General features: G+C 41.4%; 1 protein-coding gene across 2 annotated transcripts in view; it reads right to left on the bottom strand.

Moving 5' to 3' along the window:
* Positions 1–23904, bottom strand: part of ITPR1 (inositol 1,4,5-trisphosphate receptor type 1) — a 170947-nt gene that overhangs the window by 89252 nt on the left and 57791 nt on the right. For both annotated transcript variants that reach the window (XM_057422996.1, XM_057422997.1), the window contains exons 13-35: positions 23541–23695; positions 22262–22361; positions 21635–21795; positions 20722–20863; positions 20205–20363; positions 19453–19625; positions 19076–19195; positions 17609–17803; positions 15745–15996; positions 14225–14366; positions 13088–13241; positions 12560–12747; positions 10921–11059; positions 9391–9449; positions 7752–7913; positions 7483–7653; positions 6519–6584; positions 5572–5709; positions 3904–4029; positions 3336–3536; positions 1596–1847; positions 927–1052; positions 63–191 (exon numbers count right to left, since the gene is read on the bottom strand). In XM_057422996.1, coding sequence (XP_057278979.1) covers positions 63–191; positions 927–1052; positions 1596–1847; positions 3336–3536; positions 3904–4029; positions 5572–5709; positions 6519–6584; positions 7483–7653; positions 7752–7913; positions 9391–9449; positions 10921–11059; positions 12560–12747; positions 13088–13241; positions 14225–14366; positions 15745–15996; positions 17609–17803; positions 19076–19195; positions 19453–19625; positions 20205–20363; positions 20722–20863; positions 21635–21795; positions 22262–22361; positions 23541–23695 — 3510 coding nt within the window. The remainder of the gene's footprint in view (positions 1–62; positions 192–926; positions 1053–1595; positions 1848–3335; positions 3537–3903; positions 4030–5571; positions 5710–6518; positions 6585–7482; positions 7654–7751; positions 7914–9390; positions 9450–10920; positions 11060–12559; positions 12748–13087; positions 13242–14224; positions 14367–15744; positions 15997–17608; positions 17804–19075; positions 19196–19452; positions 19626–20204; positions 20364–20721; positions 20864–21634; positions 21796–22261; positions 22362–23540; positions 23696–23904) is intronic.

Below are 23904 nucleotides of genomic sequence, written 5' to 3'. Positions count from 1 at the left end.
GGAATGAACATAATTACATCGGCAGCATAATTTCACTCTCCTGTCCCTCCACATTTTCCTACCTGCAAAGTAGTGCTCTGATCAGAGAACGGGGAACTGAAGAAAGTGGTGACTATGCTCATCACTATTTCTGTAACGTACTTCTCCAATATGGAGTCAGCATGCTTTCTGTCACTGGTGTTGTTACAAGCCTGCAAGAGAATTCATTCTTGGGTCAGACACAGCTCAACCATGGTAGATTAACAAGTGTTATACACTGGCATTCTTGATTTCACACTACTGTAGTCACAGCAATTCCATACCACAGTGGTACTTATGACACCTGGGTCTCTGGATTTCCAGCACACCCCAAAGCAAAAGCCCAATATTATTGCTGTTTTGGTGTGTTGGCATATAGCATTTTTAGGAGGAAGGAAAAAAAACAGAGTGCCTTAGAGAAAAGAAAGTAGTAGAAGAGGGAGGACTGAGGTGTAATGCTTTCGTATGGGGAAATACTTGGAATCCCAGGCAAAAAGCCATATGGCCAAGCACATGCCAAGGTTGGAAAAAATTTGTCTTGACCTGCCAAAAAACGTCAACTATTGCTTGGGAAGGAGCTCACATACCCTGGCCAGAATAAGCAAGCCAGGTGGCAGAACAGAAAAAGGCATTAGACAAAGGAACAGGGTGTGGGGCTTTTCTGAGGTTTGGTTTGCTGGTGTTTGGGGTTTTTTTTCTTTTTTAAAGGAAAATATTAATGTGTTCCATGGAATATGACTAATGAAATCCACAGGCATACGGAAAAGAAGGCACATATAAATCTGAAGGAACACAGTATTTAGGGTACTTACTGCCTTGATGCACTGTTATGTCTTATTCTTACTGCCCTATACTAAATAGGTTCGTTTAAGCTTTTTGAATTCAGTTCCTGGATACAGAAACCATACCCGACAGATGTCAACCAGGAAGTTCTCAAATAGCTTCCACATATGATTACTGGTGTAAATCTCTTTCATTTCTACTTCTGTGTCGACATAGCAATGATTCAAGAAGTTGATGTATGCAATTTTGACCTAAAAGCAGGGGAAAAAAAATTACCATTGGAAAATAAAAACCTGAACGCTATTATGAATGAATATAATGTCACATCAAAACTGCTATATAAATAATTTGTAATTCTACTTCTTCCTTTTATTTAAGCACTGGTGAAATTTAATGCCATGAATAGCAAGGCATCATCCAATAAAAAACACCAGGATAACTGCAGACAAAACGTCAGCATAATAATCATTTCCAGCTCTGCAGAACCATCTGTTCAAGGTTAGCAGCATACTCCATAAACCTCTCTGCTTCAAGAACCCTATAAAATAACCAAGTACAGCATCACATCCCCATTTTAAGGGCAGGGAAACAAGAATAAAAGCATTTAACCATCCAGATTGACTGGGGCTGCTGACAGTAGACCCAGGGAAGGAATCCAGTTTCCCAGCTCACAGCTTGCTGTCCACCTGTACCATCACTCTTCCCTGGCCCAGATTCAGCAACAGTGAATCTCTTTCACCCAAAATCAGCATATTACAAGTAGATACAGGCCAGTGCCTTCAAACAGCCCTCACCTCAGGTATGCAATCCTCATGGGTTACTACCCTAACAATGTCATCCAAAGGAAGAAGGGAGTTGCATTTGATTTCTGTGTAGACATTTTTGCCTTCTGTGCACACAGCAAGCAGTTCTACTAAGTGGATGTGGTACATCAGAGGGCTGTTTTCATCCATTCGATCCCTCTCTGATCTCATCATTTGCACCAACGTCTGGAAGGAGGCTCTGTCATTGTAAAACACTAGGACATCTTCTCCTGCATTCACCAGCTACCAAGAAAGAGAAATATTCCATCAGCAGATCAAAGCCCATGCATATCAACACAGCATCCTCTCTTAATCTGAAGCCTGACCGTTACAGTGCAAATCCAGATCAGCTCTTCTTTAGACACTTAAAAAGAGCACAGCCCACCATGTCAGCTGGGCATTCCCCTTGCACTGCCTTCATAGAGGGCTCAAGTATGACATTTTCTCTTAAAGAATTTACCACTTCTGAGCTGAAGAACTTCAAAGTCAATCCAACTGACTGCTTAGACAGAAGTTGTGCCAAGAAGCTTGTGACTTTCCATTGTGCTTTTTTATTTCACATATATTGCCTCAGCTGACTTTTTAATACAGCTAGCTGTAGACATACTGCTTTGGTCAGAGGAACGCCCCAGGGATATGCTGGATGGGAGGACTGCAGGGCTCAGTAATTCCACCCTTCTGAACAAATATCATCAATTTTCCAAAGCTAGCAACTGACATGTTAAGTCACACACTGAAGATTTCTATCAGCTTCACATTTGAGACCTGGACAGCCACATTTTCAGAGCAGTTCAGTCCTCCTGTAACTCCATAAAGAGAAGGAGAATGAGTAAACCAAGTGTGGGCACTTCCGATCACACAGGGTCTGGGGCTATCCTCCTGCAGGGCTTGGGGCAAACAGCTAGCTAAAATGCAGGAGGCAACCCCCAAGGCAACCCCCTTTTCTCAGCAGCTGCTGACCCCCATGGAAGCCAGTTACTGAGCATCTCGCAAACATGACTCACAGTGAGAAGCTCACAAAACCCTTTTTGAACTGAATGACAATCTATGGCAGACCTTGGATCAATCGAGTAAGACCCACAGACAAAAGCCAGAGCTTGACAAACCTGATCCTTGGGCTCCCCCTGCTGAGGAGGCCAATAAAAATCCAGACTTGCAAACACACTCAATGTCAAACAGACTACATCCAAAATCCAACTTAAAGGGATTTATTCACCTTTCTATTACCTCTCCCTTCTACCCCGACAGCCCAATTTCCCAGCTGCCTACAAACATAAACTTATGAAGACCCTCAGACCCCTTCAGTACTTAACAGTTGAATATGTAGGACTTGGTAAGGTAAGAAATCCCCATCAAAATACTATCATAGTAAAACTTCCCTTCTGCATTAGTGATCATGAAATGAAATGGTTTCTTTCCTAGCCAGTTTTGCTAGAGAAAGGCCCTGTTGCTTCATTAAGCCCACCTACATGCTGCTGCATAGAACCCTGGAAAGTAAATTGTAAGTATCATTAAGGAAGCAACCACTCGCTATACCTATGGGTGAAGAGCTCAGAAAGCTTTCGGTCACAAAAAGCCTGTGCTTTCTCGTAGCTGTATGCTCTTTTTGCATTGTGAGAGCTAACTGTCAGCTTCTTGGCAGTCCCAGAAGCGAGAGGATCAATTTGTCATTTTCACCAAATGGTATGTGAAAACTTCTGTTCAGACCTTGCAAATCTCTGCAGCTCTCACCTCAGCCATTACCATATCTTGGCATTTCTTAATGAATTTTCCTTCCGCCTTGACAATTGTCTGCAGGAACTTTATGTACTGAACGTTTCTGCCATGCGTTTCGATACAGTGGACAAAGTGTTGAACAACGCGTTCGTTAATCTCGCTGCAAAGCTGGAAGTTGTTCATGAAAATGTGCTGCATTGTTACTGCTTCCAGAATCTAATGGAGGGGATGAAAGAAACAAATCAGAGAACAACCAACCAACCAACCCCACACAGAGGTCAGGACAAAGTCAACACTCCTGCGAAGTGCAGGACCAAAAAGAACATTTCTGAGGACATAATCTTTCAACACACTCGCTTGTTGTAGTATCTAAGACTACTTTCAGTCCTCTTCAGCCCTTGAACTTTCTATACTGGTCCTAAACAAACAGTTCTTGCCAGCTTTTGAGGCTTTAGAATGCGAACAGAATGTGACCCCTTCAATCAACCTTGCATCAGAATAGGCCCAGAGGCAGTCACCAAAGAGAATCCATTCTCCTTTCTTGCTAGAAAAAAAATAAATCATGACATGAGGCTATTCTTACCCCTGGGTTAAGGAACAGGTTTATGTGTTTGTGCAGCAATGCCTGGTTCTGTTGGTTCCCAGCACAAAAGTTCTGTAAAAACTCGTGTGCAAGCCTCATGATCTCCTGCATCCTCGTGTCTTCAGCCTGTGATTGCATGATAAATAAGATGGGGTTAAAAAGATTCTGAAGGTTCACTTTCAGGCGAGTACTGGATGAGCCACAGCCCCAGCTCTGCAAGGGAAATGTCACGTCTCTCACACCCCGAAGTAAAAACAAACCTCCACCCAGTTCACAGACATTAAGGATGAGCTTGGCCTACTCCACAGTTTTAAAGATCATCAAAAATAAAGACCATAATAGAAATTACAGTAGTTTATTCTCTAAAATTGCATACTCCATGGCCAAGCCTGCCAGCAACGTGCTTTAGTCACTTTTACACTTCTGAACATACCAGTACATTGGCCAAACCACACATCATCACCTTAGGGCTACACAGGAATATTGCCATGTTCCACTGAAATGCATTTCAGCAGCAACAGATAGGTAGTTCATGGCAAAGAAGAGATGGAAAGTTATTATTGCCCAATTTATATTTACTGGAATCTGCACACTACTTGCATGCTTCCAAGTACAGTTCAGGAATTGATGCCTTTCCTCTGACATCACTATGGATTACCAGTCCACTGATGGTATAAAATGCAGTTTGGAAAAATTAGTGTCTGCTTTTATTTTTAAGGAGTTTCATATGTTTCCAAGGGTAAAACACCTTCCCCAGTGCCTGCCCGGTATGTATTTACATGCATGGGACAGAAAGGTGACAAGAGGTGTTGGAGGATGTTTTTGCTACTGATTTGTTTTTATCAAAATATGAAGCAAGACAGCATGAGACTTACCTTAACATTAATCAAAGCTACTGCCTAGAATTACTGGTTCTCAGAAACCTGTAGTTTCGAACAGAGGACAGCAGAGTGACTAGGAAAATGTGAAAAGCTCCCTCACCTATGCAATGATGAGTACCTGTCACCTGTGACTAATGGGCAGCCAACACAATGAACTTAGAGTGTGCTTTGTCAGCACAATGCAGTGCTGTGCAAGTTCAAACTGTACAGCAGCCGGTCAAACTGGGCTTCTAACTGCACCACTGACATTACATGGCACTCTGATATGGCTAGTTATGAACAGCAAACCATGCCTGACGAGCCAGTTATATATTCAGTTCTAAGGGGTAGTCTGGGTCTCAACAACTGGGAGGGTCTCTGTTTAACTACTGGTCAGACCTGCTGATAAATCCCTGGAAGACCAAGCACCCTCACTTCCCTTCGTGTTCCCAGGATGGCTGTCATAAGGCTACCTCATGGCAATAGTTTGCTTCCACCAATATAACTTAAATTCAAGGCAGAACACACCTTCTGTGAAGAGTTGAGAGTTCAGCCTTGGTCTTACTCTGAGCTATGAAGGACAAGTATTTCTCCAGGGAATAGCACATAACACTGTATATTCAAAGACTTCAGACACACAAAGCTTATATAAGCTCCCTGTCATTTTCGAAGTGTGGATATTTCACAGACCATGAGGCTATATAAAATAGTTTCCACAAAACCAATATAAAGGTAGAAAGCTCACAGGAGGTATTAAATGCCCATCAACATGACATGAAGCAAGGTGACAGCTATATAGAAACCCAACCTTTTCATAAGGGATCTGCAGCAGCTCCAGCACAACTGCATGAGCTCCCATGTTCCTCAGAAGCCGCTGCTGCTGCTTACGGCTTTTCCTGACCGAGGCGCTTTCCTGAACGCAGAGCTTGCTGAGCCGCAGCAGGATCTGGAAAAGAGACTTCATTTAGAGCCAAGATTCTGGGTTATATTTCAGAGCACATCAGGTGGCTGCTACAGAGCAGCAACACTGAAGAATATATCTGCATGGACCAGAATGGCTTTAGGCAACAAAATCACATCTTGGGCTTTCAAGGAGAAGAGGTAAGGGGACACGTGGGGACAGAAGACAGTGATAGCATCTACTGCCCCCTCGAGCATTAGCCACCATCCTCCTCAGCACTGCGCCAGGGACGCATCAACCATCACAGCCCTGCTCCACCCAGCACGGGCAAGGAAAGCAGTTCACTGGTCTGGGCGCCATCCTTGGCACCTCTAACCAGGGCTGGTTCTGCACAACTCAGCCATGTCAAGTGAACTCAGCATGCAGCTCCACAGTACAGAGCCACAGAAAGATCATTAGCTCACGCCAGTGCCAAAGCATGCTCTTGGTCTGGTATTTTTAAAAACAAATGCAATCTCAATAGCACAGTGGGTTAGAGGGCAAGATACTCAGGACAGGGCAAATGAAATAGCTTCTCCACTTGCTTACTTTGTAGGCTTTAACAATAAAAATATTGTGTTACCATTGAAACAGCAGCAAAAAGTCGCGTTTCTCACTAATCCATTAAGAATACACATCGTGCTTATTATATTCCTGGCTTCTCATTCAAGTTGGGATATGCTATTACTCAGCAAATAGTTTCCACAATGGAAGAGTGACTCAGACTTTCCTGGGTGCCTCCCTCTGGCTGCAGCTCTCCAGAGCTGTGTTACTCATTTACACTTCAATTTCACTACCAAGAAGCAAAATGTTACCTCTTTTACTACACGGTAGTTGTAGCTGCTAGTACTTTCAGGCTTTTGGGACTTGCTGTGGCCTTCCTGAGGATAAAATCAGACAAGTTATTAGTCACTTATACTACTGTCTTCATTAAGGCTAAAGTGACTGTTTTAGGGTAGTGGCCACTCTCTTCTTGGACAGGAGTGTCACTCGGCTGTTTTCTAGACAATCTCAGAAAAACACACAACTATCCTGTCAAGTCACGCTGACCCCTTTAACAAATGAGGGTGGGATGATTTCAGAGATGGCAACCTCTTGTCCTTTCCTGTGCTTGCCACACTCTGCCTGTAATCACGTATCCTCACAAAAAACTTCCTACTTTCTCTCTGTCTTTACTGTTTATTATTAAATCATCATTGCCCAGATATGAAGATGTGCCTCACTATGCACAGGGAAAGCAACAATTAAATTACCTTGATTTACTTCCAACAATAAATGTTCATAACCCAGGGACTATTTCTTGAATTCCCTCACCCAGTATTTTCTATTTGATTGCAAATTATATGGAGGCAAAAGGCGTTTAATTAGTTCTAGGCTAGGTGTGTATGCCAAGAAAGTCCCATATTATCAGGTGCAGATAAAGCACTGTTCTCTTTTGTCATAGCTCTGCCCTTACATTATTTGTGGTACTTTTCACCATACAAAGCCCATGCAAGCTGTCAGCGCTGAAAGGACACAACTTCCGAGCCAGGGCAAACCCAAACCAACCGCTCTGTTAGAGCCTTCAGTGGCTGCTAATCCTAAGCAGTGTCCACTTGAGACTAATTGGCATCAACTGTACCAAGTTCTCCTCTTATTCTTGCCTTAACACAAGAGCAACACAGACAGCCTCACCAGGCTATGCAGTGTGCTAAAAATGTTCTTTTTTGTCACAGTTCTGGAAAGTTACATCTTCATAAAATATTAACACATGAATTTGCACCCACACAACCTAATTACCTCCTTTTTCTTGTGTTCGTTTTCACCTTGCACTCCATCCATAGGCTCATCGGGACCTTGGCCTTTGTACACCCAAAGCTCCGATTTCTCCACAATAGACCTCAGCTGGTCCAGATCTTGTTTTATCTGCTTGTAGTTATCAACATCTTGGCTGGTAACAAGCAGTTGAACCTTACATGAATGCAATCCATTAGTTGAACAAAAGAACTGTTTTTAGCTGCAGCACATACGTTCAGAGGAGGAATAATGCTTTGAGAACACACACATACCTGCTTAAAAGCTTGAAGGACTTCTTGTCTCTGACTGAAGTGCCGGAAGAGAAGCTGAAGGGCCCCGGACACCAGAGGAGGATAATCATGCATTGTTAAATGTAACAAAACTCTCAGAAACGTTCTGCCACCATGATCATCCAAATCCAGTGGTGTGTTCTCCTCACTGAAAACAGAGTGTACAAGTTAACTAGCACATTAAACTGAATGTCCCAACAGGTTCTTCAGTCCAACCAGTGGTGGCAGAAAACATTTTTTTTTTCTTACTTTTAAGTAAGGGGGGAAATTTATCCAATCTTGTCTTAAGACACACAGGGTTTTTTGGTGTCCTGCTTAACAGGGAAGCTATTCCAGAATCTTATGTTTCATTCAATTTACATTATCCAACTTAAACTTTTTTTGTGTCAAACTATGCCAAAATATTTGTCCCTGTGTCAGCCTTCACCTTATTGCTCAAATATTTCTTGCCTATTCCTGGTACTAAAGTTCCTCACTATTTAGGAAATAAGCCCCCACCTCAGTATACAGATTGCAATGCTAATCATGTCAAGCACATAAAATCCTCCTCTTCCCTCTTTCTTTGCTGAGCATTACAAACTCATAGGTTTTTATTTGTTTTTTCCTGGATCTTATCTGTATTCTGCTTCCAACTGAGTCTGCACACTTACATTAAAAACTCTGGTTATTAATTCTCTAAGTGAATCTTCCTCCCCCTTCTACCTTCATTTCAGTAATCAATTATCTTAGGTTTACAGAATACAGCTGCAGCTCTGAGCAGCTTAAGGACAAGCTCAAGTACTTGAATTTTGTTGCTAACTTGCTGATCTGTGATTTAAGAAAGGCTATAAGCTGCTCCAGAAGGCAGGCAAGTATAGAAAGTACAGCTTGCTTTGTTCTGTCACGCATATAACCTGAAATGAAGTTGTAGCAAGGTGAGGTCTCTTCTCCCAAGTAACAAGCTATAGGATAGGAAATGGCCTCAAGCTGTGCCAGGGGAGGTTTATACTGGATATTAGGAAAAATGTCTTCACCAAAAGGGTTGTCAAGCATTAGAACAGGCTGCCCTGAGAAGTGGTGGAGTCACCAGCCCTAGAGGTATTCAAAGACAGAGATGTTGCACTTAAGGACATGGTTTAATGGTGGACTTGGGAGTGCCAGGTTAATGGCTGGACTTGATGTTCTTATTCAACCTAAATGATTCTATGATTCTGTGTGCAGTTTAATGCTGCATTATACAAAAAAGGATGGCTAAATATATATCTGTGTCAGTAGAAATCCAAATCCTTGCCTACACAAACTTTTCCACTGAAGATTTTACTGCAGCACTCAGTTTAGATGCAAGATGCACTAATCCTTCAACCTGACTTTCACCCACGCAAGTGAAGCCCTCCCATGAACATCTTTCTGGTGAAGGACACTTACGTCCCTTATCCGTGGCTTTTAATCCAAACGGACACTACTTTGAGCTGTATCAAAGGCATTTCAGGAAAATGAAGCCTAAGTTACTGTGGCAGCCGTTTCCAACCTTTTCCCAGTTACTACCTTACTTTCAACTGCAATTTCCACTTCTCAGGAGCCCCGAGACTTGCAGCCTGGCAACTCCTGAGCTACCCCACGATTAGCGCTAGTGAAGAGATACTTTCCTTCCACCAAAGATCCCCTCGGCTTGTTCTTCAATATGTTCAAAGTCTAGAGCTCCTGAGAAAATAAACACGACAAATATGTCAGAGTTGCACCAAAGATGTTTGTGCAGCCTAAAAACATTTTAACAGGCAAGTGGTGATGTAAGTGTAAGCAAGGGGGGCATAACGAGCTGAAAGAACGCTGAGAAATTTCTGAAGCTGCCTGCTAAGGCAACATAAGACAATTAGTTAACCTGTTCCCAGCTCCCAAGTTAAAGTGTGCAGTAATTTCAGCAACCTCCAGGCTTATTCCTCTCCTGCCTATTTTTAGATTGCACCACCATCATTCCAGGACACTGATGGGACATGGTGACATTCAGAGGGGCCATCCACAAAAAATGCCAAACTTCAGCTTTGAGAAGTTCTAAAGTAATAAATTCAGCAATGACAGCGATACCCCTGTGGCTTCTATAGCCAAAAAAAGTCCTTGCATTTTTCAGTATAAGATACATATTATCACATGGGCAATGACCAATATTCTGAAATTACAAAATGGAAGTTGTGAGACAGACTTGAGCTCTCTGTATTCCACAAGGATTTGCAAAGGGGAATTGAAAAAGAACACCGGGATTCTACATCCTTGCCAAAAATGTTTACCCCCTCTCTTTCAAAGTTCAGCGCTCACTCCAAGAGATCTTGCTCTCTCCGCCAGCCCTGTTTCCAAGGCCCTGGAACCCCAGGGGCTGCTGGACAGGCAGCCCAAAGAAAAAAGTAAACACATCCCTTTGAAGTGAGATCAAAAGAAACAGTCTCCTCCCTTTGAAGGCTTCACATCTAAACCACATTTTCCTTATCTTTCTCCTTTGCATCTAGAGATACAGTCCCCAAATTGAAGAAGAAACACTGTTTGATGTCTAATAAGTTGCACTTTTAAAGCCCAGTTATACCTACATGGTACAGGTCCTAACTAGGGGATACTTTCTCCCCGGAAAGCCATATAGCAACTGACAACACCGCATTTACCCAGCCCAATAACTGCCCTGCTTTCAAATTAAGAACAACCCTGGACATGGCAAGCTCTTCAATGGCTTACTTTCATACCCTTGTCTGGCAGCACTGAGACACAGGCACCTCTCAGTGTCTTGCTTTGTTAAAGAGAAATCTGAAAGGGGTGGGGGGGAGGTAAAGACATCAGTCCATGGGGAAGGGATGGATGAAATCCAGTTACTTTGTGGACCTTTTTCTTCCACCCAGAAACATTAATAGAAAAGATTTGAGGTTGATCACATGATAACGTTTATTTCAGATTTCCTTTAAAGGCTCAGGCTCTTGGTCACACTACAAATGGAAACGAGTAGGAGAGAGTACAAATCAATCCTGAGTTTTGTTTGGGGTACTTCAAAATGATCCCTACTCACTCAGGGTACTCTGCTTCAGTGGGACCATTCACCTGACAAAGCAAGAACCTGATCAGTTACCCACATAGCACCTCTAAGATTAAAGAGTCTTCCCTAACCCACACAAACTCATCTTTCAAAATAACCAACCTGGTACATTAGCTGACATTTCTTGAGTACTGCTTCCAGTGGGCGATTCAGACATCTGGGCATTGCTTTCATCAAATTCATGTTTAAATATACAAAGCAGGCAGGAGATTCTGTAGTCCAATCTCACATTCAAAATAAACTGATGAAACAGAAGCAGTAAAAATGTTGAAGTAACTTGCCTGCTTCCGGGATGTGCACAATTTACACGTAATGCAGTGCTACCAACATGCAAGATCAGTGTATTAAAGATGCGGATTTAACTTGGCGAGGAGATAGCAAATGTTTTCTTAAAAATCCCCAGAATAAAGTACTATTTTTCCAGTTATTTCAATGAACAGATGATATACACACAGGAATAAACACTTAAAGAGGATTTAGGCAGAGTTTTGGTCCCTTATTACTGCCCAAGGGAGACATCTTCACCTGTCTCCCTGGGAAAGCAGCATTTCTACCTCTGTTCTGAGACCAGCAGGAATCTAGCAGGCAAGTGCTGCCCTCCTCCTCGCGCTGGCTCCCAGGGATGTGTGGCAGAGGAAGCTGAACACGAGCTACCAAGAGCCATGCTGCTGCCACAAGCACAGCAGAGCAGCAGCCACCAGCTCAGGTGGCATTAGCTAGTGCCAGTGAAAATTCCAGTGTAGCAAAGACCACCTTCTTGGTGGTCTCCCTCCCTCTTAAGGAAAGGAGTATAATGTATAAGAATACTTACAGTTCCCTCAGATTTAGGAGAAAATGCTTAATGCCAGTTTTAACAGACCATGGGAACAGGGGGAATACTGGCACACTAAAATATCCCACTGCACATGCCAGGCCATAAGAGAAGTTCTGGCTTTAACTAAAATTAGCAGTGGTGAAAGGAAGTGAATCGAGCCTCCCCTACGTGCTGCATCTGCTGCTGAGGGGAAGGGCATAACCCAGCTATGTGCGAAGCCTCCCACGGGGGCATGGGGAAGGAACACCATGGCTTTCCTGCTGCTTCGCATACTTTTCGCCCACAAGGCTTTTGCAGCATTCTGGCCTCCATGAACTTGCCCATAAAGTTACCAAACAGAAAAGGGACTCCTACACTGAGGGAAGGAAGATGGATTTCAGTGCAGTAATTTTGTGGCAACATCTAGATCAAGGAAGTGCAAGGAAAAGGGGGAGGAAAAAAGTAAAATCCCCAAAAAAGCCAAACCAACTTTTCCCTTTGGGACACAAAGACTTAAGAGCAAACAACTGAGGAAAGCCAGAGATGGAAGAGACAGAAAGGCCGGAATGCACATGGTTAAAAACCATTTCAGGCTGATGGCTGTATAAAGAGGAGTCTTCCCCTTCCTTGGGGGACTTAGCAAGGTGGTCCTGTAGACTCCCCTTACTGTAGACAGTAAGGTGGAAAATGAGTGCTCCACAAGATGGGTATTTACAAATCACTGTTAAATTTACAGATGTCTATTGCCAACTTATTCCTATTAAATTGTGTCAGTAATGGCATAATATTGTCACACAAGTCCTGCGCGCCTGAAAGTCACTCTTGTAATGCTTCACCAGTTTAAGAAGCACATATAAGACAGAAATGAGTTAAAAGGCAGCATGGCACTATATTAACACTTACATTAAAGATATCACAAGATGCTATGTTAATGTGCATTGCTAGTACCTGAAGTATTTCAATGATCTTCAGCTTTGTGTCCATTACCAGGATGTCCTCCTTCTCTGGTTCAGTCTGCTTGACATTACCCTCAGGAGCAGCAGCAAGCGGAGTCATGGGCAAGAACCCACCACCTCTGAGCACCACCTGGGTCATCAGCTCACCAACTCCATGGATTGATCTCATCACATTGCTCCCTTCAGAGAGGCAGGCAAACAGGTAAGGTTATGATGGTGTAATGGGGCTGCATTAACAGGGCAAGAACCCTTCACATCCTATGAAGGGAAATTGTCTCAACATTAAACAAGGCGAGGTGGACGCCTAAATCCCTGGAACAGATGGAAGTCAAGAGATACACTGCAGTACTTTCAGAACCTCCCTGCCCTCCCTCCCCCTCTTTCATTTAGGCATTAGTCAGCTTTACAACCGAGCCGTGGACAGAAATAAGCAGAAGATTCCAAACCCACACTGACATTTTGAGATGAACTAGACACTACCAAAGAATGATCTGTTCTGCCAATCGTTTTTCAGCCTTACCTTTACTTTCCTCGCCTTTTGCCATCTTGGTAATAGGGAAGATGGTAGTGATGTGAACACAGTCTAATATAGCAAGGAGGATTTTGGTTAGTCTGAGGAGGTCACAGAAGTTGTAGAAACCAAAATATATCAGATTTCTGGCTAAGTTAACAACCTACCAAAATAATAATAAAAAGCCTGATTAATACTAAGTATTTTGCTATCACAATCAAGTTGTCTTAACACAGTGAAAAGACCAAGAACCTGGCTATGAGCCTTATTCCTATAGTACCTTGCAATTCCCTGAGACTGTACAGGTCTGTATTTTATCAGAAAATTTTCTACTTGCCTACAAATGCTGCAATGACTGAAGTAAAAGTCTGTATCTACAATTGATGTTCTATAGGTAAAAATCATACTGCATTTGTCTCATTGCAGAAGAGACAGGTCAAGACTAGAGCAAATGTACAGATGTTTTTCATGGTTTTCTCTTACAAAAAGCCTCCGAATCATACATCTAAAGCTTATTGCTACCACATTATAAAGTTTCCCCCAAAGTCCTTCACATGCACTGCTTCAAGATCCACAAGCAGTAATTTCACTTATACTGCAAATATTTAACGTGGCCCCATTATCTGAAATATATTCCCTCAGTTACATTGGGTTTGCTCTTTTTAAAGAAATATCACATCTTTTCTTAAATTAATAGCTATTTAGGGAATGCTATTGCATATATTTGCTACATTTTATTTTATTTGCAGACAATATTAATGGGTCAGTAAGTTACAGTTCTCTTCCTGAGCAATACTTTAAGCTCTAGAGACTGTGCATGCAGAAAGTGTTTAGTTTCTGAGACTATTTATTTCAGTAAAGCTTGACTTTGCAATAACACCAAGAGCACACAAAGTAAACAAAGCTGCTGCAAATCTCAGACATAAGCTCACATTCATTACTGTATTTCAAGAACTATCATTGCAAACTCACAAACTTCAGCAGGGTTTGCTTGCATGCGGAGAAAAGGCTACAGTGGAAAGGAGGAGCCTGCTCAGGCTCAGCACTCACTAATTACTTGTCAATCTACTTGGTCTTGTAAAAAAAACACCAACATTCCATAAAAAATAATAATAAAAAAGGATAAAATCAGAACTGGATAGCTACCTCAAAAGTGAGCTTATTTTTCTCTTTATCAGAGAAAGGGAACCTCTGACACACCACATCTCTTAAATATTCCTCTACAAATTCCATTGTTTGTGCAAATCTCTCCTTAATTTCATCTTTGGAAGTTCCACTGCTATCATAGCTGAAGAGGAAAACAAAACAAAACAAAACAAAAAACACAAAACTTAGCATGCATATACACAGGGCTCTTTTCCCCCGACACCATTTTGCATTGGTTTGTCAAAACCAAGAGTTAAAGGCTGTTAAATAATTTAGCCGAACAAGGGAGTCAGGAAGCCGACACCATAATTTCCTGGCTTTGGCTGCTTTATCCCATATGCTCATTTTGCACTATTTAAAAATGCCTGAGGAAAACAAAAAGAATTTTGTCCCAATAACTGAAAAAAGAAACCCTCATTATTTTGGTGGAAACAATGACAAGCTATGTACAACGTTAATGAGAACGGATGTGGCCAAGAGATGCTGACTGTGGATGCTATTTTTCTTCCAAGTAAGAACCAATATATATGCAAAGTAGAAATTAACTTTTCTTCATACAAATTCTAGGTGTGTTTCTCAGCACATGCAGAGAGTATCTGAAAAAGAATCTCCATCACTTTTCACTGACTACTTCTGTTTTCCCGTTTGATCACGTATCACTGAGTAGCCTCTGCCAGAGCTGAAGCTGTTTGTTTTTCTATTCTGGCATTTAAAGTTGAACATGATCTACTGCATCTCTCTCAGCAAACTAGGCTAGCAAGGAGAGAAGGGAGGGAAAACCAAGAAACCACTAAACACCATTATTAATACTGACAAGACTCAGATTCCTAACACTCAACATGAGTTTTAAATGTACTTTTCTCCAACTGAAAAACTGAGTTCTGAACAGTTGAAGTAGTATAGATTTTAAATTATCTGTACTACAAAGAGTTAATACAGCCCTATGGTCAAGGAATCACATCTCCAGGCTAGCTGTGGTTTTGCACAGGCTTTTCACTACTGTATCAGAGTATTTTCCATTGGAAGTTAGGGAATGTGACTGTGTCCAGCTCATTACTTGTTTCAGCATCTTCCCCCTTGGTTTTGCTTTTGATTGTGCAAACTACCATACAGACTATCTGCCTTGAAGAGTCCATACTCCAATTGTATAAGGCAGGAAGAAAAACGACACAGTCCTCTCTTGCTTTCATACCCCAAGGCCACCTGCCACATCACTCAAATCTGAGCCAGAGCATCACTGTGATCACTGTGCATTTTGAAGACAAACCCCTCCTATTTCATAGCTTACACCACGGACATACAGGAAGGTTATGTTGTTCTAGGGAAAGTTCTCTCGAGCATACATAAGGCAAATGAAACCATGGGGTTTGAATACATTGTGTGCTTTTTTATTATTTTTCTGAATTTTTAATCAGGAACAGCATAAATAATGCACAAGTTGAGAGCTGATCTGGTTTTGTTTTTAAAGCCATCACAAGTGATGTAATTTCCTTTCCGACACCATTCCAGCATGTACTTACTCATCAATAGCAATTTCAGAAGGTATTTCAGACCAGAGACGAGCATACTTCACTGGTGTTACTTGTTCCTGGGGGTCACGATCAACATGCATATGAAGCATCAGCCGGCAGAAAGATGCTCTTAGATCATATGGCAAGTTTTCATCAGACATGCATCGGAGAATGAGGTCTACATCCAGCTGGCCAGATATTTCATTTATGGCTAAGTACTGTCGATCAAGGCACATTCTAGCAAAGAGGTTTAGTTGGTATCTTCAGGAGAAAAGAAATACATAAACAGTTTACACTTTAATTTCCAGAATATCCGCTGGGTGTAGTACTGATATATTCTTATGTATTAACAAATCAATCTTACATTTTCCACTAATATGGGTAATACTTATTATGGAAAGAATAAAGTCCTTATCAAACACTACTAAAAGGTAACAGTGCATAAACAGAATAAAAGGAGTAATCGTATTTTCCCAGGAATTACATAGAATTAAGTAATGCTGTTTAGGAAAGCTACAAAAGAATCCAAAGAACACTTAGAGCAACTCAGCCTAAACACTGTATAAGACCAAATGTCTTTTACTGATGCTAGAGCCACAGTTATTCACTGAGGTAAAACCTTAGATGGACTACAGAATCATTAAAAATTAGGTACCTGATGAAACAACTATTGAGCTCTGCTCCCTTTAGGGAAAGGATTAGGAGAGGAAAAACTAAACAATTCCTAAGATTTTCAGTCCATGACCTAAAAGCAAGCAACTGGCATTTAAAGTCATGCACATTCAACAGACTGATTAATTAACCCCCAGACAAAAAGCACATGTCCAACATTCATGAGTATTCACAAAGGCTTGTGTTGAATAGCGTCAGCTGTGAGGTTTCCTAAAGAAATTAACATTTAATTGAGAGCAGACTCCTTTTCACACTCGGCACTCCTCATGGGAATTTGACCAAACTGTGTTCTAACCCTTTGTCTTAGAGTCTGTCCACAAGTATATAATGTAGACTAAAAGTAATTAACACTATCAATTCTATATAAAAGCAAGTGGTCTCCCTTTGACTTCAGCCTTCCAACCGGCTCAGAAACACATATTAGCAGAACCAGTTCAATGAAAGAGATAATGCAAAATCCAATCCACTCGTACTTTCTGCATCACCACAATCGAGTCCGTCAAGCTACTCTCAGAAGTTTATAACCCAGACACAGGAATTTGGTCTGGGCTGAAACCTGATCTTACACCACGCCAAGAACTTTGTGTCTTCTCAAGTCATCTGGAAACATCGCTTCATGTTAGAAACTGCTAAAAGCACATCTTAAGCTGTACAAGTGAGCGCCGCACATAAATCAAACCGAACTTGTGGCATTTTCATAACTTCACTGTCCTGCTGAGAGCTACAGGGCCACTACAGGCTTTGAGCTTACAGAGAAATGTAGAAGGCAGAATGAACAGCAGTGACTCCTTTAAAATCAAAAGCAAAGTCATAGGCATGCTCAAATCCTATTGTTCCCTCAAGCAGCTGTTCACCCCAACTACCATCTGAATATAGGTAACCTAAGTAGCTAACATGCAGGCTCTCTCAAAACACCTACTTATCAGGAAACCAAGCAGAAGTACAGGCATTAAGTGCTGTGCAAATTCAATGCACTCTAAGCCTCAACTATTTTTTATTAACAGTTTAAAACTTGCCATGCTGATAACTGGGCTTAGTGCTTTTAGCTCTCACTTGAGAGAGACTTCACACTCATTCTCTTAACAGTGATTTTGGCCATGAAACCAGTATCCTTTCTCCCAAGACAACTACAGCCTGTATACCAAAGAACTCCCCATACAGCCTTGATGAACTTTGCTAGCCAACTGCATGTGCTGTTAACCTGTAGTAGCTGAGTACGTCCCGATCTTCTTTCTGCCCTTCTTTAGCATCCTGAGCCAACTCTCTGATACTCTTACTGCGGATTTCCTTGTTACTGTCTCTCCAGAACAACCACACTTCTTCCTCATCTTCTCCAACTTCCAAGGCATTTTCTCCACTTGACACTTCTTCAAACTCAAATCGAGAGAGGACCAGCCTGCCAGAAGGAAGTTAGGTTAGATTACAAACTGCCAAGAACCATGCAGATCTTTGAGAACATTCAAGACACTTGCTAAAATGTACTGGTGGCATAGAAGTAACTAATTTTATCTTACCTGCATATAGAAAAACATTTTATTCCTCAACTCTGCAAAGTAAAAGCAGAGTTATCTTATTCTTTCAGTGGTGGCAGTTAACTACATAAAATGTTTGGGTTTTATTAAATAAAAGTATTAGGTTAACATGAATTTAGAGTATAAGCTTTTAAGGCTTATTCAGCCTTAAAAAGACCAACATCTCAGCCCCATGGAAGTGATTAAGATAAAGGGAAGATAAAGACACATCTGACTTTAGAAAACATCTTTACAGGAGAACCGGTTCAAAGAGCATACAACAAAGTAGGAAAGGATTTGGTAAACAAAAATATCTAAGAATCTATTAGTTCTGTAGCCCTTAAATGACACTTCCTTTTTATTTATGTGGCAAAATAACTAGAAACACATCAGCTACTGAAACTAAAAAGGCTTTTGGGGCTTTTAATTCTTCAGAAAAAAAAGGAGATCATAGATCTGAAAAAAGGAAAATTAAATACATAAGGATAAGAACAAATAATTAATGCAGCAACTTCAAGTACTGGTGAAATAAATACAGCCTTTATGATTTCATTAAGAGAATTAAATATGCAAGAATACTCTCATCCATTTGTTTTAAATACTCCCTGACAGAGACCTGCTTCCCTCTTCGAGTATTTTGATAATGATTATCTATGCCCTATTCCACATATTGAATAAATCCATCTTTATGGAAAATGACTGGGATTTGGTGCCTGCTATTGCTCAGCAACGACAGAGCAATGCTAAGAGTTGGAGACCAAAATCCTAACCGCAAAGGGTGAAACAGGTGAGCAGAGATGCATCAGCTTCTACTTTGCTGCAGGGTGAGCTCAGTGGGCATGCACCCAGGAAACGCTTGCTTCAGACAGCTTATGGACAAAGGCCTGAAGCCTAGAGGAGGATCAGGTCCCCAGAGTCCTGCACACCTTCCTGCAGAGTCTGTCCACTTTGACCAAGTGTGAGGTACCCAAAAAAGTTCGGACTGCAGGAGTGAACACACATGGCAGACATCTGCTGCTATCAATGCCCATTTCTTCTGAAGAGGTCCCTACACATACTTAACTGCTTTCTCTAGACCTGCCAGCAGTGCTCTCAGCTTTGAAACACCTTCTTTCTGTTTCACACCAGGAAAACCACCTTTAAAGGCATTAACTTACTTAGTTTCAATGAGAATGTCTGCGTTTGTTGGATTCAACACAGCTTTACAAATCAACTCCTGTGTCACTGGAATAGACTTGTTCATGGAAACGCACAGATCTGAGAGGTAATCCAAAAACCTGTTGGAAAACGTGAGCCAAAAGGGTATCAATCATTGTTAAGATCTAGACTGAAGCAATCTACATTTCAGAAAGAAAACATTCAGAACTCCATTTTAACTTTGCAGAGCGAGACTGTTGCCCGAGGGGGAAGTTATGGTGAGTGCCAAAATAGAAGTGAACTAGCTGTGCTTCCTTGCTAGCAAGTTGGCAGGTACAGATTTTTGTCAGAAGGTTGAGGAAAAGGGTAATCATATACTTAGAAACACAGATCTCACCTGGGCTCCCTATTTTTCCTCACAAGACTAACAAAAGTGTCAATCTCAGCAGCTGTGATATGCTTTTCCAAGAGCTTGCGATTGTTATGAAGCAGTGCTGTAATAGTGTCCTCAGCCAAGACATCATAGCCAATTTGTTTCTGCATGAAGCCAAACTGCTTTGCAATGTATTCCTTCAAAACAGAGAGGGAAGAAGGAAGGTGGTATAATTAATTCTTAGAATTTAAGAAAACAATCAACAACAGAAAACAGCAGTTTGTCAATATCAACACCTCAAGCAGTGAACTGGATTAGATTCAAGTTGCTGTTTTCCAAGAAAACAAGTGTTGACAGATAACCTTAACCTCCCTCCCTCCCGGGCTAGACCCCACCAAGGCATTCATCCTTATCTGATAAGAGATTACTTTTAATAAATGGCAATGGAAAACAATCAGCCTTAATTCATAGGCCACCTTTCAACGGAGCTTGTAGTATGCAAGAGTAAAGAAAGTCTTATAATTCACCTGGATTTGCCAGTTAGTAATTCTGTTGTTTTCCTAAATTCCCCTTAGAACTGGTCCTAATTACATTGCAGATAGTGTCTGACAGATGAAAAATGCCAGACAGTAAAACTCAGCAACCCAAAAATCTCTTGCTGACTGTACAATCACAGCACAGCCTAGCAGGGTTTAATTAATGGGATGCAGCCTTTATTTTTCTTGGAGCACAGGAACAGTGTTAGTGCCACTGAGAAGTACAGACATATTTCAAACCTGATTCTTTCTGTAATCCTGCTGAGAGTGTCTCAGCACTCTGTAGCAAAGCCGGCATATGTGTCTGAAAGGAGCATGACGCTGGTCTCCCAGCTCCTCCAACCGCAACATCGGGCCATCGCCACTGTCCGTAAATGGTGCTTGCAACAACTTGAAAATCTATAGATTTATTAAAAAGCAAAGATAACCTCATGAGACACTGCCTTCATCTCATGAAAATTAGGGTAAAACCACTGTGTCAGTGTCTTTAAATGGCTAAAAAGCACATCAGAAATACACTATAGTTACCCAGTTTCGTGGCCTAGAGTAGCCTGGACAGAAGACGGTGTTAATCACCTTTACTCATCATCATATTCTGTAGCTGTTAATTCTAGTAATGGGATGCTTACATTCTGCCACAAGCTAGAAAAACTCAGTGGATCTTTTGGTTCCAATAACTTGGCCAGGCTCACTACTATTAGGTTCTCTTTTCTGACAGCCCTCTTGTAGGCAGTGTTTAGAGAAAAATGCAGCCTACCTGCTTCAGAATATTCTGTTCCCTCATCAGCTTTTGCCGTTCTCTATTAGGTTTAGAAAATACCACTTCAAGGACATCTTGTCCAGAATTAGTTCCACCAGTAACAAAGTAGACCAAATCCTCCAATAATTTGGTAACAGACCTACAGGAAATCCAGAAGTTGTTAATACAAGACTCCAAACTCTTTCTGTTAAAAGAATGCCAGTGTACGTTTATATAGATTTCAAAACACTAAGTGAGAAAAAGAACATCAATTGGAGACTGACTCATAGACTGGATAAAGCACATAGGTTTGTACTGAACTTAAAGTTGGGAACTAATGCTCCCTATTGCTATATCCCCTTACTGTACAGCTAAACCACAGCAGCACTAAGACAATCAGATCACTTTAGAGCAACTACTCACTCACCAAGTTCTATTTGGCAGTTCTGTAAATTGGCATGAAAAAAAAGTAATCAGGTGATAATATCTCCCAAGGCCAAATACAAGACATTGGCTACAGAAGCACACAGGCCTTGGTTTTACACAGCCCACCATGCTCTTTTTGCGTGGCCACATACTTCTCACAGACTGCCAGAGGATTTACAAGAAGTCATATGTTCAGTCTTCACAAGGTGGATTATAAATTCCCACACTCTATTTGTAAAGCCCATCAGGAAAGGTATGCTGTGGATTATTCCTCCAAGTCCACAACAACAGTTCTCATGCTCTCATCTCATAGCAACAGGGTGGGCTTGACAGAATAGGCTTGAGAACCTCCACTATGGAGACGTCAACAATAAAACCATCAGCTTTTTTTGGTTTTAAAATCTCACTAAGGAACCAAATCCCTCTCCTAAGATAGCATACATAGACAAAATTTTCAGAGAGACAGTTACTGAGTAAAGAAAACAACAAGATCTTGTTTCCTTACCTTCTTTCATTCTGGGTTATTGTTCCCTTTTCCAACTTGCCAGCAATGGAACCTAAAACCTTACTTGCATCATTTGCAAAATCCAAGTCCCGAACCTCTGCAGGGGAAACTGGTACTATAGCAAAAGCTTCTTTGTCCTCTTTCACTGGAGAAGTACCAATCTGAAACCCAGAGAAGTTTTACCATTAAATCACAAGGCAGAAAACAAAGCACTGATTCATATACTCACAGATAATAAAACTGAAGAAAAGCTACACTCCACTTTGGCAATATGAGACCACTGATCAAATCAAACTTTGAGAGAACAGTATCACTCTGTGCAAGCTCAAAGGTGCTCCTAAATCCAGAGAAACATCAGGTGAGACTGCAAAATGTTGCTGTAAACAGTGGAAAAAATCCTCCTTGTGATGACTGTATTACAGCAGAAATTAAACAGCATAACTAGTAAACTACCATGAAAACCTAGCCTGTAAGATAAAATATTCTGGGTAGGCACTATGTATTACTGTTATGCTGCTTGCTGTTTGACAAACCCCACAGTCTCAAGGGACTGGAACTTATGCAAACAACACTTCAATGAAACTAGAGAAATCAATGGATGCGCTTACATAAAGTAACAGAACTTACTTTAAGCATCACAGGTTTCTCCTCCTCTTTATCAATAGGGATATTGGTACTATGAACCCAGGTGTTGGTGCAAAGGTGTCTAAGTCTGACGTAAGAGTTCCTGAAAGAAAGTCAAAAGTTTCAAAGCACGAGTCAGTTTCCCAAATGGGAAATCTTCACATTGTTCAAATTGCAAGATGTTGCCAGGAACAAGTGGGAAAAAGAGTGTCATCTTTATCCATCCTGCATACCATAACAAGAATAAGACTCTTCTTCCCTTAGTTCATTCTATAAATTTAATTTAGGAAGTAGTCTTATATAATGAAATAGATTCTGCCGTAAAACAGAACTACTTCTGTATTTTGTTGTGTAACACCTGCTGCACAGTAACAAATTAAGCCTCTTCAAGCCCTCACATTACAGTATCCGAGCCATGAGCTTCCTCCCTTACCTTATTTTCCAGCCCATAACTCACTGATAGCTATTTTATATTTCCTAGAGTGAGAATTTTTGAGTGTTTGTGTAGCTACTCAATGTTACACAAGCATCATAGGTCCATTAAGAGACCAGATCATGAGCCTTAGTAGGCAAGAATTTTCTCTAGTCCCACAAGGACAGCAGTCTCAGACTCTTCTCTCAGGCATTTCTGGCAATGACACTGATTTGCATGTACCAGCTCTTTAATAAAAGATGTCAAGCCAGAGCCGGATGAGCACCTTAGTCCAGAACAAAAACCAGTCTCTCCGCTGCAGTACAACCTCCTCTCTCCACACAATCATGGCACCCTGAAGGACAGAGAAGGCAGACAGAACCACTGCTTTTGGTGGCCATGATAGCTTCTGCTAACTTAAGAGTATCTGGTGATTTAGACAGTTGCTTAGATGGAACAAGTGTGCCATGTTTTCTCAATGGGAACAAACAGCCTGCAGACTGAGCATCTTTACAAGGTACAGCACCTTTTAAGTAGCAAGGACATGTAAACAACAGAAAATGAAGTGCTAAATACCTGATGTTACCTCTTGGCTAACATAACACAGACAGGCCATGAGAGCAGCTTGACAGGGTACTCAAGGCCTTTAGTCCAAGTTTATCCACTGCAAAGGAAGTCAATCTCAATTTTGCCATCTGTAAAATGATGTTCTGTTACTTATAACTCCATTGTAAGGTACTGAAGTGAGGCTTCAGGCAGTCAAGTATTTCTATATTAATTTGAGAAAGAACCTTATTTCTAAAGGATTAAAGAAAAACAGTGGGAGACAGAAACGAAACCTCCAAAACAGAGTTGTATGCTTAGCTGTACCTGGGGACAAGGCTGTCTCCTCCTCGCAAGGTGGTAGGATCCAACTCAAATATGGAGGAGATATCATTTCCTTCAGGCACAGACACCAGAGAATATGCCATCTTCTCCTGAGCACTGTGCAAGCCTCTTCTGGAGGCATCCTGCTCAGGGTCCAGCTGTGGAAGAAGTCCCATCACAGAGTCAGGCCAAGCCCTCCAAACCCAACTACCTAGTGTTAAGTAGAGGTGTCCAGTAATTGCAGACATGACTGAATCACTCCAAAGTACCAGTTAAGACAGCCAAGCTTTAGGACACCAGTAGAACTGACAAGTAGCTGCTCTTGCCAACCATTTCTTTGCTTTCTCTTTTGTTAATAACTTCTGAG

The sequence above is a fragment of the Pezoporus wallicus genome, unplaced genomic scaffold, assembly GCF_028554395.1.
Source record: "Pezoporus wallicus isolate ANWC-B61680 ecotype Strahan unplaced genomic scaffold, APGP_CSIRO_Pwel_v1 contig_7073, whole genome shotgun sequence".
NCBI classification, from domain to species: Eukaryota; Metazoa; Chordata; class Aves; order Psittaciformes; family Psittacidae; genus Pezoporus; species Pezoporus wallicus.
This window is presented reverse-complemented; position numbering and strand designations above follow the sequence as displayed.